This window comes from Bufo gargarizans, chromosome 1 (genome assembly GCF_014858855.1).
Source record: "Bufo gargarizans isolate SCDJY-AF-19 chromosome 1, ASM1485885v1, whole genome shotgun sequence".
NCBI lineage: Eukaryota > Metazoa > Chordata > Amphibia > Anura > Bufonidae > Bufo > Bufo gargarizans.
Window position 1 is genome coordinate 381,993,528 of NC_058080.1, and position 14,096 is coordinate 382,007,623.

At 43.0% G+C, this 14,096-nt stretch overlaps 1 protein-coding gene across 8 annotated transcripts in view; it reads right to left on the reverse strand.

The window, feature by feature from the left end:
* MYO9B (myosin IXB) overlaps positions 1 to 14,096 on the reverse strand; it is a 157,614-nt gene that overhangs the window by 23,766 nt on the left and 119,752 nt on the right. For all 8 annotated transcript variants that reach the window (XM_044270264.1, XM_044270282.1, XM_044270246.1 and 5 more), the window contains 4 exons: positions 9,259 to 9,367; positions 8,322 to 8,395; positions 4,405 to 4,588; positions 3,413 to 3,541 (listed from right to left, as the gene is read on the reverse strand). In XM_044270264.1, the coding sequence (XP_044126199.1) occupies positions 3,413 to 3,541; positions 4,405 to 4,588; positions 8,322 to 8,395; positions 9,259 to 9,367 (496 nt within the window). The remainder of the gene's footprint in view (positions 1 to 3,412; positions 3,542 to 4,404; positions 4,589 to 8,321; positions 8,396 to 9,258; positions 9,368 to 14,096) is intronic.

Here is a 14,096-nt window from a genome sequence, read left to right on the forward strand (position 1 = left end):
CTTAGCAATCCGTAGCTTTATTCTGGAGAAAAAAAGCACTTTTAATCCATATGTAAATGAGCAGTTAAGTGTAATGAGGACGGGTCCAGGCCACAGTGCACTCTTTCTCCAGTTAACTACTTATTTGCATATGAATTAAAAGTACTACTTCTCCAGAATGAAGTGGCAGATTGCTACATGTCATTACATTTATCTGAGCTAGCCCTCAAGGCACTGAGCCAGGTTTTACAGTGAATTTCCTGTTGAGAAGATTTCGTTAAAAGAGATGTCCAAGTTAAAAAAAATTATACCAATTCTCTGTGGGGCCAGTAAAATAAAATAAATTACCTTGCCACCCCCTCCAATCCAGCACTGCTGCTCCTTCCCGTTTCCCTGAACTGCAGCCAGTAATGTATTATTGTGACTGCTGCAGTCTCAGTCTGTGCACCACTGAAGCCAGTGAATGGCTACATAGAGGATGTTACCGCTGCAGCCACAAGAATAGGTCACTGGCTGCAGCCCGAGGAAGAGAAAGGAGCAGCAGCGCTGGATTGGAGGGGCTGGTGAAGGTGATGTCAATTATTTTACTTGCCCCCCCCTCAAAACATAAGTATAATAACATTTTAACTTTGACAACCCTTTTAAACTCTCAACAGTCACGTTAAGATAGTTTTTTTTTTTTTCCTATCACTTTTTTTTTCCGATTTACAATTTATGTCTGAGGTAAAGTTGGTGCACAGCTCAGGTGATTGAAGTGCATTTTAACCCTAGTGACATAACAAATTGTAACCCTAAAGGCTATGTACACCTTTTGGGAGTAAATTTTTTTTAATTATTGCATTGTACTCATTTTGAGCAGCAGCCTCTGTTCTCATCTTACTGATAAGAATATGGATTAAATAAGTTTTATGACCTCTGTAGTTTAGAGATAAGGTTTATTGGATGACTTGCACAAAGTAAAAGTACCAGTCACACAGTTAGAAAAACTGTTAACCCTTTGTGACAAAATGTCTCAATATTTTTAATAAAGGCCAATTGAAAATAAGATTTTTAGCCAAAAATAAGTAAAATGCAATCATAAACAAAAAAGGTATATTAACATTATTTTGCAGGATTTATTTTTACGGCATTCACCGTGTGGTATAAACCAGGGCTCGACAAATCCCAGGCGCCCGGTCGCCATGGCGATCAGGAATTTGGTCCTGGCGCTTGGGTATTTGTCAGCCCGTTTTCAAAAGGTGCACAGGCGACGGGTGCGGAGTGCCGGAGGGGGGCCCGTTCTGTCCGGAGGCAGCAGGAGTGGAGATGAGCGCCTCCATTGTGGAAGTGCTCATCTCCATAGTCATCTGTATCGCCGTCCTCAGGACAGTGATACAGATGAATGGTGCGGAGGAGCAGGGGAGAGGAGTCTCCCTTGCCCGTTCCTCTCATAGGCTACAGGCCTAGTCCTGTAGCCTATCAGAGGCCGGTGCAGGCGGCGGGATGACGCGCTGCCTGAGCCGTACAGTGCGGGACACAGGCCTGAAGAGGGCTGCATCGCATCACTGACAGCATAAGGTAAGTATATGAGTTTATTGTTTTTATTATTTATAGTATACTGTGGCAAGAAGGGGGGTGGGGGCCTTATATGCTGGCACAATATGGGGGGGGCACTATGAAGAGGGGGAAGCACTATGGGGCCCTATATACTGGCACAATATGAGGGGCACTATGGTGGCCTATATACTGGCACATTATGGGGGGCACTATGGGGGCCCCTATATACTGGCACATTATGGGGGGGCACTATGGAAAAGAGGGGAAGGAGCCCTATGGGGGCATCTACTGGGGGCCCTATGGAGAAGTGGGGGAGCACTATGGGGGTGGGGGTATCTACTGGGGGCTTTATGACACGGCTCTGCCTGGCTCCTAATTTTTTTAGCTGGCTCCTAGATTCCAAGGAAAGTTGTCAAGCCCTGGTATAAACAATATGACAACTTCATTCTGTGGTGGTAGGATTACGATGATGCCAAGATATGCAAGTATTATAACATAATAAAAACTAAAATACTTGTTTTAACAAAAAAACTAACTGTTTTTGTGTTGCTGCACTCCAAGACATAGAACATTTTTAATTCTCTGATAACATAACCATGTGAGAGCTAATATGCTAGATTCGTCTCTAGTGAGAATGGTTACCATAAGAGAAGATTTTTTCCTATCCTCCCTTCAACCTGTTGACTACCCTACTGCCTCTCCCTCATCCTCCATGCTGGCTGAGATTATAGACTGCTGAATGGGATAGGGCTGCTTTAAAGGGGTTGTCTCCTCTCAGACAATGGGGGCATTTCGCTAGGAACAGATCCCCGAAAGTGGTGGAGGGCGCACTGCGCAAGCACCCTCCATACATTTTCTATGGGGCTGCCGAAAATAGCCGAGCACTGGCCTATTGAAGTGAATGGGAGCAGTGGCCGATCATGCGCGGTGCACTCCCATTCACTTCTATGGGGAGATCGCATGGTGGTGGCAGGACCGGAGTTCTCCAGCCACCACTTTGCAGGGCTCCTTTCCCGATATAGGCGAGGGTCCAATCGGTGGGAACACCACCTATAAGACAATAGGGGCATATCCTAGCGATATGCCCCCATTGTCTGAGATGAGACAACCCCTTTAACCATTATCTCAGGCTTTGCAGAAGCTAGAGATTTGGGCCTGGTCTTGTTTAAAAACTGACAAAGCTTAAAACGAGCCCAGGATTGCAGCATCAGCTCCTCTACATCGGAAAATATAGCTTTTAAGAATTGGGTTGGGAGTAAAAGCAGCTAAAGCCTGATAATCTATTTAATACTATTACAAAGTCAGTGTTCAAACAAGACCAGGCCCAAATGTCTAGCTTCTATACAGCCTGAGATATGAAGGGTTAAAATAACTCTCCTCCAGCTAAACGGTTAGGACATTTTCCCAAAGCTGAAGGACAGCTTGGACAAACCTGTTGTCTTGAAGGTCCTCTACCCGTAGTGTCATATTAGAGAGGAAGATATTTTTTCATTAATGAGAAACAATAGATGATCTAACAAGTCAATTGCATTAAAAAACTTTCAATTGCACAAACAAATAAATACTAAATACTGTTGCAGTTTGTTTATTACTGTTCTTTCTCCTCTAGAGCATTGACACAGACAATGACTGTCAGATTAGTGATTAGACAAGTGAATGTGGTGGTGAGGATAATCCTTCAGGGATATTTGTCCGATCCATGGAAAACAAGTGATTTCTCATTCGTCATTTGATCCCGTTGCATACTAATTATATGCAAGGATAATTTCTGAAATTCTAACTATTATACGAGGATTCAATTGATAATTGCTCCGCCTAATAGGTCCCTTACACTATATACAAAAATTATAAACTTGCAAACATTTTAGTTGCCAATGTGTAAAGTTAGGAAACATACCCACAGTTTTCAGGAACTCGCTGTATTGTGCAAACGTCATCAGAGGTTCAGGAAGCTCACGCAACCACTGTTTTAGAATGCCAGTGATTGCATGGATTGCATACTTATCAAGTTTGACTGAAGTGGGGTCTGTAAAGAACATTGCTGAAGCAATTAGAAACTGTAATATTTTGCTTCGTCAAATAAATATAAAAGTAAATAACTATAAAATACTTAAAACTCAGAATCAAGTCAATGTAAATCACTAACAATGCAATAATTTACAAAGGAACCATCAAAGGCAGACATAAAAATAACTTCTATCCAAATGGCTATAAGAGTAGGTGTTAAATGATCAAGTATGAAAAACAAGATCCTGCTTGATTGGTGTGTGACCTGTTCACTGTCTTTAGGGAAAGCAGATACAAAAATATTGCCTATACATAGCAAACTGACTAAGGCCTCATGCACACGACTGTTTTATTTCGTGTCCGTTGTGCCGTTTTTCTGCGGACCCATGGATTTTCAAAGGGTCCGTTGAAAACTCGGCTAATGCACCGTTTGCCATCTGCGTCAGTGGTTCCAGTCCATCAAAAAGGCATAACCTGTCCTATTATTTTCGCGGAAAACGGTTTGCGGACCTATTCAAGTCAATGGGACTGCTAAAAAACTTGGAGGCACACAAGATTGTCATCCGTGTCCGTTTTTTTCCTATCATTTGCATGGCAAACCTTTTTTACTTTCCTTTATGTCTGCTGGTCCTCCAAAAATAAAGGAAGACACACGGAAACAAAAACGGATCACGGAACGGAACAACAACGGTCGTGTGCATAAGGCCTAATATGAATACATCTGCTAGGGGCAATGATGAGCGATTCCCAAGTGTGTGTGTGTGTGTGTGTGTGTGTGTGTGTAGGAATTATACCAGTTCTAAAGTTCATTATTCGCAATCATAAAAATGTAATTGTGCCTTAAGATCTAAGAATCAAAAACTTCTACCATCTTTAGTATACCTTTCTCCAGGTTTATTTTAAGCTCCCGCATGCAATTGGCCGCACCAGATTTGCGGTAAATTCCCTCAGTATACAGGCCATGCATCTCCAAGTACTCCAGAAGGATTTCCATCACAACTGGTACCGATGTAGTCTCATTGGTTAGGTCCGCCACGTGCACACCAAAATGATGGCTTCCCGGGTTCTGTTTATAGGTTGAGAAAAATTAAAATTACTTTACTTTCTATGAACAGCAAATAATACCACACTGACAGGTAAACCTCTGGTCATCCACCAACCAATATGATCAACTGAATTCAGCTTACACACTGCAGGAATGGAGAGTCTTACTCCCCATTAATAATTTTACATTTATTCAATAAAAACCCCATTGTAGCATTACAATGAAGTATGCTGAACAAGAGACAGAGGGACGACCATTTCATACTACATCTACTCAGTTTTGGAAAAGCTGTCAAAATGGATCTGTCACCAGAAGATCCCATATGTGTATGAATGTATATAATTACACATTTTTTTAAACTTTTCTATAAAGCCCCATAGGGGACTTTGATCGAATGAAATACTATTGCAGATTATGGGAGATTCTTTATGTTCCTATAGAACCCTGCCATTGGAACATTGCTGTGGCAGGCTTTGGATGCTTAAAGAGGACCTTTCACTACTGTATAAACTAAAAACTAGCTAGATCAGTGGCCAGAGCGGCGCACAGGGGTCCCCCTGCCCTTACTAGTATGCCTGGGCGCCGCTCCGTTCGCCCGGTATAGGCTCCGGTGTCTGCGCTCCCTCTGACTGATTTCTTGTAGGAGGCGTGTCCCTTGCTGCACTGCTGGCCAATCGCAGTGCACAGCTCATAGCCAGGCTATGAGCTGTGCGCTGCGATTGGCCAGCAGTGCAGCAAGGGACACGCCTCCTACAAGAAATCAGTCAGAGGGAGCGCAGACACCGGAGCCTATACCGGGCGAACGGAGCGGCGCCCAGGCATACTAGTAAGTGCAGGGGGACCCCTGGGCGCCGCTCTGCCCACTGATCTAGCTAGTTTTTAGTTTGTACAGTAGTGAAAGGTCCTCTTTAAGAAGGCCTAAGGCTGCCACAGCAAACAAACTGGCTCCACTGCGCTGAGATTGAGGGAGCTTTCACTTAAGATTCCATGGTCGCAAATTATCATGAGGAGTTAAATTTCTGTGACCGGCGTTATCACCAATCAAAGGCATTGCCTCCGGGCGTCTGATGTGTAGACCAGTTGGTACCCAGCGGCTATGGTGCTCGCCCAGCTTCTGTTTAAACCCTGGACTTCCGCTATAAGTGTATTGTGGTCGTCTCACTTCAGCAAGTGGCATTTATCATGTAGAGAAAGTTAATACAAGGCACTTACTAATGTATGCGATTGTCCATATTGTCTCCTTTGTCGCCTGGATTAATTTTTCTATCACATTATACACTGCTCGTTTCCACGGTTACAGACTACCCTGCAATCCATCAGTGGTGGTTGTGCTTGCACACTATAGGAAAAAGCATCAGCCTCTCTGGTGGCCAGGACCATGGGAGCGCATATAAGCTACTTCTTTTTCCTATATTGTGCAAGTACGACCACCACCACACGTTTACATATGGCATCCATGGGCAGCTGGTGTGCTAGGATAAGCAATGCCCATCTTAGCACTTCATTTGCATTTACATGTCAGTATTGTAGTAAGTAGAAAGTTGTCAATCCCTTGTCTTCAAATGAGATGGAGAATGCTACATGTGAAGAAATGAAAATGCCTGTGGGTGCTACATGTACATACAACAATGTAGCTGACTTGTTACAGAGGATAAGAAGCTGATGCTGTGGATCACACTCCTGGTGAGAATACAATAGATGCAGAATTAAAAAAGAATCCTCCACAGGCGCCGCTTATTATGGGGTCAAAAAAGGAGCAGCAGGAGCTTTGCAGAGAACGCTTATTAGTAATACATTTCAGAGCAGACCTGTTCCTTCTTCAGATTTCTTAACATTGGCGACTCAAGAGTGAAGAGGCCTAGCTCTGAAATACATTACAAGTAAAAGAGCTCGCATGAAAAGCTCCTGGGCTGTCAGTTGTTTTGTTCCTATGGTGGGTTATTTTCCTTCTGAATAAATCTGGTCAATCAGGAGGGGCAGTCCAAGCATCCCTGAAATACTGCTCAAAGAATGCAAGAGAAAACTAAAAGGGACAGTAGACTTAATAAAACATTGCTTTTAATAAAAAGCCCCGCAAGGGGTGGCCCAGACCGGAACTCTGATCCTGAGTAGGAAGCCCTAGTAAGGCCCTAGTCAATGTAGATTGACAGAGGAAAAAAGGATTCACACTTTGGAACAAAACACTGGTAGGCAAAAAAAATGAGAATAGCTCCACCACAGAAACCAATAAAGGATAAAAATGGGGAAATACTCAAGTGTCCCAATGCATTTCTTCAGTTGCAGCCCCAGGACTCTTCAGGGGACACGGGGCTAGACGGTGGTTATCCCTGGCGACTGATAGTCCTGTGGGCAGGGAATAGCCTATGGGTTCGCTGAAGTCAGTCTATGACTAAGCTCACTGATGGCTGCGGTCAGGGGTGGCTGTAGGCACACGATGCGGCAAGACCCAGGGTGGTGGTGTCTGCTAGGGTGGTGGTCAGGAGGGGCCATTTTTATCTCCTATGTATTATTAAAAGTGATGTTTTATTAAGTCTACTGCCCCTTTTAGTTTTCTCTTATTTTCCTTCTGCATTTACTAAATAGCTTAAAGGGCTTATCCCACTAAATTCACAAACCTAAAAGGGCTTGCTTGCTTTTCTACGTGTGAGCAGAAGCTCATCAAGCATCTCCCAGAATGTACTACAATTAGCTTTTGCCAACCCCTTTCATGCCATGCATAGAATATAGTCCCAGAGAAACATATGCTATGTAATGCCCTCATAATTTCCTTCTTCCCCTCTGTCACCACAATTTTGATTTATCTGCAGTAATAAATGAGTAGTACTGCAAATAAGAAGTCTATGGAGGGTCATTTACTATGCTGAAATATGCCTAAATCATCTACCACAGGTCTAAAATGGTGGGAGGGGAAGGGGTGACATTCACCATTTTCTATGCCCGTTTTAGGTGTAGAAAATGGTCTAAATGTAAGACAGCAAGCGGTCTTCCATTTAGTCTGGCGCTGGATGAGCCGGAATTAAGGAGAGGCCTGCACCTCTTCATAACTTCGGCGGATCCACTGCCAGTTTAGGGCTTTATTAAGGCTGGCATCTAAAACGCAAGTCTTAAAAAAATATGCCCTATATCTCTATTTTTTTTTCTTACTGCTCCTATTACCACGCTTTCAGCATTCAAAGCTGCACTGAAATACATTGTCGGTACTGCTGTGCATAGGAGCCCCCAGCATTCTGTTAGCACAGCATAGCAGTCCTGTATTTTAGCACTGACAGCATAGAAAGAGGGTGAGAGTGTGTGTGTGTGGGCAATAGGGTATATAAAAAAAATGGTGATCTGGACAGAACTACTGACATTACTACAGATAATAGTTCAAGACCGTACTGACAGATTCCCTTTTTTAAGTAACACAGGCAATTCAGTTTATGAAAAAAGAACAATGTAAGTTATTTTCCTGCACGTCGTCTTCTTTGTAGCAGAGGCGTAGGTTATAACAGCTTCATTACATTCACTTGAACGTAAAGAAGCTGCAACATCTTGCACAGCAGCTACTAAGCAGACGGTGCGCAGGTAGATGGCCCCCTGTAAACCATGGTTGAATTGCTTGCATGAGCAACTTGGCCCCTTTAAACAACTGATCGCTAGGGGTGCAAAGAGTCCCTCACCCGTCTGATATTGAAGGCGTATTCCAAGGATTTATTAACTCAACAAATAGAAAACATCGTTAATTCTGCACAATTTGCTCTTGTTTTCAACTTACATGTCTCACTCCAGCTGGCATACAACGGGTTTGAATCTTGCTCTGACATTTCTTGTGGCAGATCATCTTGCAGTCTATGTAAGGACAATTTGGAATTAGGCTGGGATGCTTTTCATGTAATTACGTGCTAGGGTACTGACCCAAATTGTAATAGTCTGCCCCTAAACTTTATAACGGGACTGACTGCCTCTGCTTCAGTCCTTATGCAAATCTCATAGGTCTAGTCTCAAGTGGAATGAAAATGCACACAGGGGATACTGCTAATGAACCAGGTCACTGAGGGAAATCTGGGTAGTAAAGTACTATAGATTATATCGATTGATACCATTTTGTTATACACATTAAGGGCACTTCTAAAATTCACGATAGTGTGTATGAAGAACAGGGACTGAAGGCGGCTACTTTCACACCAGCGTTTTTGCTGGATCAGTCATGGATCAGCAAAAACGTTTGTCATGATAATACAATCACCTGCCTCCGTTATGAACGGATCCGGTTGTATTATCTTTAAAATAGCCAAGACTGATCCGTCATGAACTCCACTGAAAGTCAATGGGGGACATATCCGTTTTCTATTGTGTCAGAGAAAACGGATCCATCCCCATCGACTTACATTGTGAGTCATGACTGATCCGCCTTGCTCCGCACCACATTGCGGCCAGAAAAACGCTGCTTGCAGCATTATTCTATCTGCTATAGAGACGCAGCCAAACGGAATGGAATGAATTCAGTTTAGTTTTGTCCCCATTGACAATGAATGGGGACAAAAGGGATGTGTCCCATGACTGATCTCAATAGCGGAAAGGGAAAGCACAGGTGTGAAAGTAGCCTTAACTGAATGCGTGTTCAGTCCTCTCCGCTTATTTATAGGTCTACTGTACTTATCAGTATAGTATAATTTCCTATTAAGTGGCTTGAATTATCTACTTGTACTTACTGCTGCAGAGGAAAGCTTTCTCCATTGGCCATATTCCAGAGGAGCAATGTTCACAGGATTGACCAATGTTAACCTGGTAGCTGACAAACACATGCCCATGTGATTCCAACTGCAAAAAGAAAAGGAAAATTTAGTTGTGATTATTAAAGATCAATAATCCAAAAAAGTAAAAAAAAATATATATATATATATGCTGGCCAGGTATCTCGCTAATATCTATGGCGATCAGACTGATTATGCTGATCTTTTCTAGTATAGGAAAAATCTGTAAAATCACAACAATTCACCAGGCTGTGGTACAAAGCATCTTATGCTATGTAAAAGGGAGCGCTTACGTTTAAAGGGATTCCTTCACCTCGTTTTAGGTTATAGAGCTGCGGACGTGCACTGCAAGATTGCCGCTAGCATGTCCGCAATATACCCGTCCCATAAAGCGGTGTCCTTTTATTGTGTTTAAAAAATTATTTTATAGATATGTAAATGACCCTGGTAAGGAGCCCGGGGGCTGTACTAACCATTCTGGAGCCCAGCCACGCCTCCCTGTGAAGGAGCTCAGCACCGCCTGCGTCCTCCGAATCTCCTCCTTGATCACAGTTAGATTGCCGTAATCTCTAGATGCGTAATCTCGCAATGCGCAGTTCCTTCCCTGAGGCTGATGCCAGCACAGGGAATGAACACTATACCAGCATTGCGCATCGCGAGATTACGACAATCTAAATGTGAGCAAGAAGGAGATTGGGGGGACGCAGGCGGTGCTGGGCTCCTTCACAGGGGGGCGTGGGTGGGCTCCAAGAAGTTTAGTAAAGCCCCTTGGGCTCCTTACCAGAGTCATTTACATATCTATAAAATAATTTTTTAAACACAATAAAAAGGACACAGCTTTATGGGACAAGTATATTGCGGACATGCTAGAGGCGATCTAGCTGTACATGTCCGCAGCTCTATAACCTAAAACGAGGTGACAGAATCCCTTTAACCACTTCAGCCCCGCTAGGTGAAACCCCCTTCATGACCAGGCCACTTTTTACACTTCGGCACTACACTCCTTTCACCGTTTATCGCTCGGTCATGCAACTTACCACCCAAATGAATTTTACCTCCTTTTCTTCTCACTAATGGAGCTTTCATTTGGTGGTATTTTATTGCTGCTGACATTTTTACTTTTTTTGTTATTAATCAAAGTGTAATGATTTTTTTGCAAAAAAATGACATTTTTCACTTTCAGCTGTGAAATTTTGCAAAAAAAACGACATCCATATATAAACTTTTCGCTAAATTTATAGTTCTACATGTCTTTGATAAAAAAAAAATGTTTGGGCAAAAAAAAAATGCTTTGGGTAAAAGTTATAGCATTTACAAACTATGGTACAAAAATGTGAATTTCCGCTTTTTGAAACGGCTCTGATTTTCTGAGCACCTGTCATGTTTCCTGAGGTTCTACAATGCCCAAACAGTATAACTACCCCACAAATGACCCCATTTCGGAAAGTAGACACCCTAAGGTATTCGCTGATGGGCATAGTGAGTTCATAGAACTTTTTATTTTTTGTCACAAGTTAGCGGAAAATGATGATGATTTTTTATTTTTTTTTTTTTTCTTACAAAGTCTCATATTCCACTAACTTGCGACAAAAAATAAAAAATTCTAGGAACTCACCATGCCCCTCACAGAATACCTTGGGGTGTCTTCTTTCCAAAATGGGGTCACTTGTGGGGTAGTTATACTGCCCTGGCAATTTAGGGGCCCAAATGTGTGAGAAGAACTTTGCAATCAAAATGTGTAAGAAATGACCGGTGAAATCCGAAAGGTGCACTTTGAAATATGCGCCCCTTTGCCCACCTTGGCAGCAAAAAAGTGTCACACATGTGGTATCGCCGTACTCAGGAGAAGTTGGGGAATGTGTTTTGGGGTGTCATTTTACATATACCCATGCTGGGTGAGAGAAATATCTTGGCAAAAGACAACTTTTCCCATTTTTTTATACAAAGTTGGCATTTGACCAAGATATTTTTCTCACCCAGCATGGGTATATGTAAAATGACACCCCAAAACACATTCCCCAACTTCTCCTGAGTACGGCGATACCAGATGTGTCACACTTTTTTGCTGCCAAGGTGGGCAAAGGGGCACATATTCCAAAGTGCACCTTTCGGATTTTGCAGGGCATTTTTTACACATTTTGATTGCAAGGTACTTCTCACACATTTGGGCCCCTAAATTGCCAGGGCAGTATAACTACGCCACAAGTGACCCCATTTTGGAAAGAAGACACCCTAAGGTATTCCGTGAGGGGCATGGCGAGTTCCTAGAATTTTTTATTTTTTGTCACAAGTTAGCGGAAAATGATGATTTTTTTTTTTTTCTCTTTTTTCCTTACAAAGTCTCATATTCCACTAACTTGCGACAAAAAATAAAAAATTCTAGGAACTCGCCATGCCCCTCACGGAATACCTTGGGGTGTCTTCTTTCCAAAATGGGGTCACTTGTGGCGTAGTTATACTGCCCTGGCAATTTAGGGGCCCATATGTGTGAGAAGTACTTTGCAATCAAAATCTGTAAAAAATGACCGGTGAAATACGAAAGGTGCACTTTGGAATATGCGCCCCTTTGCCCACCTTGGCATCAAAAAAGTGTCACACATCTGGTATCGCCGTACTCAGGAGAAGTTGGGGAATGTGTTTTGGGGTGTCATTTTACATATACCCATGCTGGGTGAGAGAAATATCTTGGCAAACGACAACTTTTCCCATTTTTTTATACAAAGTTGGCATTTGACCAAGATATTTTTCTCACCCAGCATGGGTATATGTAAAATGACACCCCAAAACACATTCCCCAACTTCTTCTGAGTACGGCGATACCAGATGTGTCACACTTTTTTGCAGCCTAGATGCGCAAAGGGGCCCAAATTCCTTTTAGGAGGGCATTTTTAGACATTTGGATCCCAGACTTCTTCTCACGCTTTAGGGCCCCTAAAAAGCCAGGGCAGTATAAATACCCCACATGTGACCCCACTTTGGAAAGAAGACACCCCAAGGTATCCAATGAGGGGCCTGGCAAGTTCATAGAATTTTTTTTTTTTTTCGCATAAGTTAGCGGAAATTGATTTTTTTTTGTTTTTTCTCACAAAGTCTCACTTTCCGCTAACTTAGGACAAAAATTTCAATCTTTCATGGACTCAATATGCCCCTCAGCAAATACCTTGGGGTGTCTTCTTTTCAAAATGGGGTCAGTTGTGGGGTGTTTGTACTGCCCTGGCATTTGAGGGTCTCCGCAATCATTACATGTATGGCCAGCATTAGGAGTTTCTGCTATCCTCCTTATATTGAGCATACAGGTAATGAGATTTTTTTTTCCGTTCAGCCTCTGGGCTGAAAGAAAAAAATGAACGGCACAGATTTCTTCATTCGCATCGATCAATGTGGATGAAAAAATCTCTGCCAAAAAAAAAAAAATGGAGGGGAAAGGCGTCTGCCAGGACATAGGAGCTCCGCCCTACATCCATACCCACTTAGCTCGTATGCCCTGGCAAACCAGATTTCTCCATTCGCATCAATCGATGTGGATGAGTAAATCATTGCCGGGATTTTTTTTTTATATATATATATATATATATATATATATATATATATATATATATATATATATATATATATATATATATATATATATATATATATATACACACACACACAAAGTGCTTGCCAAAGCATAGGAACGCCGCCTCCTCCTCAGCTCGTATGCCTCGGCAAACGTATCTGTCACTGCAGAGGAGAAAATCCCGTCTTGCAGCGCCGCATACACCGACTTGCGTGTAATCTGACAGCAGCGCAATGCTTCTGTCAGAATGCACATCGGTGCTGCAGCTGGTCGATCGGTTGGTCCACCTGGAAGGTAAAAAGACAAAAAAAAAAAAAAAGAAAAAACCAGGCCACAACGCAATAATTTTATTAACTTTGGAACAGAACATGTAACTTTAACTTTTGGAACTAAACATTAACCTGTTGCTTACCTGTTTTTTTTTTTTTTTACCTTTATAGAACAAACCTCTCCTTCCCCATGGGTCAATGTGCAAAGCGCAAATCGCCCAAAGATGTGGCGAAGTGCGTTATGCACTTTGTCCCATGTGAAAGGAGACGTTTGCAGCAGCTGTGAGTGAATGGGCCCTAATAGCCCTGTGTGCCTATCCTGGTGAGATGTGATCCCTATGCTAGGTGTACCTGTGTGTGGTACTTTCGGAAACACTCCCCTAAGCATAGGGCAGGGTGGTCGGGACAGTCAGGACAGAAATAGCGGGTGTCACGCCTTATTCCACTCCTGCTACAGACACGACATTTTTTTCGGGGTGGCGGTCGGTTTGAGGTACCAGCAACGACACTGGGGAAGTGTCGCTCGTGTAGACGGCTAACTACACTGGTGGATGGGGCCACGGAACCTCCTGGATACAGGAGGTTCGCGATGATCTCTTCCTGAAATTTGAGGAAGGATCCAGTTCTCCCAGCCTTACTGTAGAGAACAAAACTATTGTACAGAGCCAATTGAATTAAATATACAGACACCTTCTTATACCAGCGTCTGGTGCGTCGGGAAACTAAATACGGAGCCAACATCTGGTCATTGAAGTCGACCCCTCCCATGTGGAGGTTATAGTCGTGGACTGAGAGAGGCTTTTCAATGACACGGGTTGCTCGCTCAATTTGTATTGTCGTGTCTGCGTGAATGGAGGAGAGCATGTAAACGTCACGCTTGTCTCTCCATTTCACCGCGAGCAGTTCTTCGTTACACAGTGCGGCCCTCTGCCCCCTTGCAAGACGGGTGGTAACGAGCCGTTGGGGGA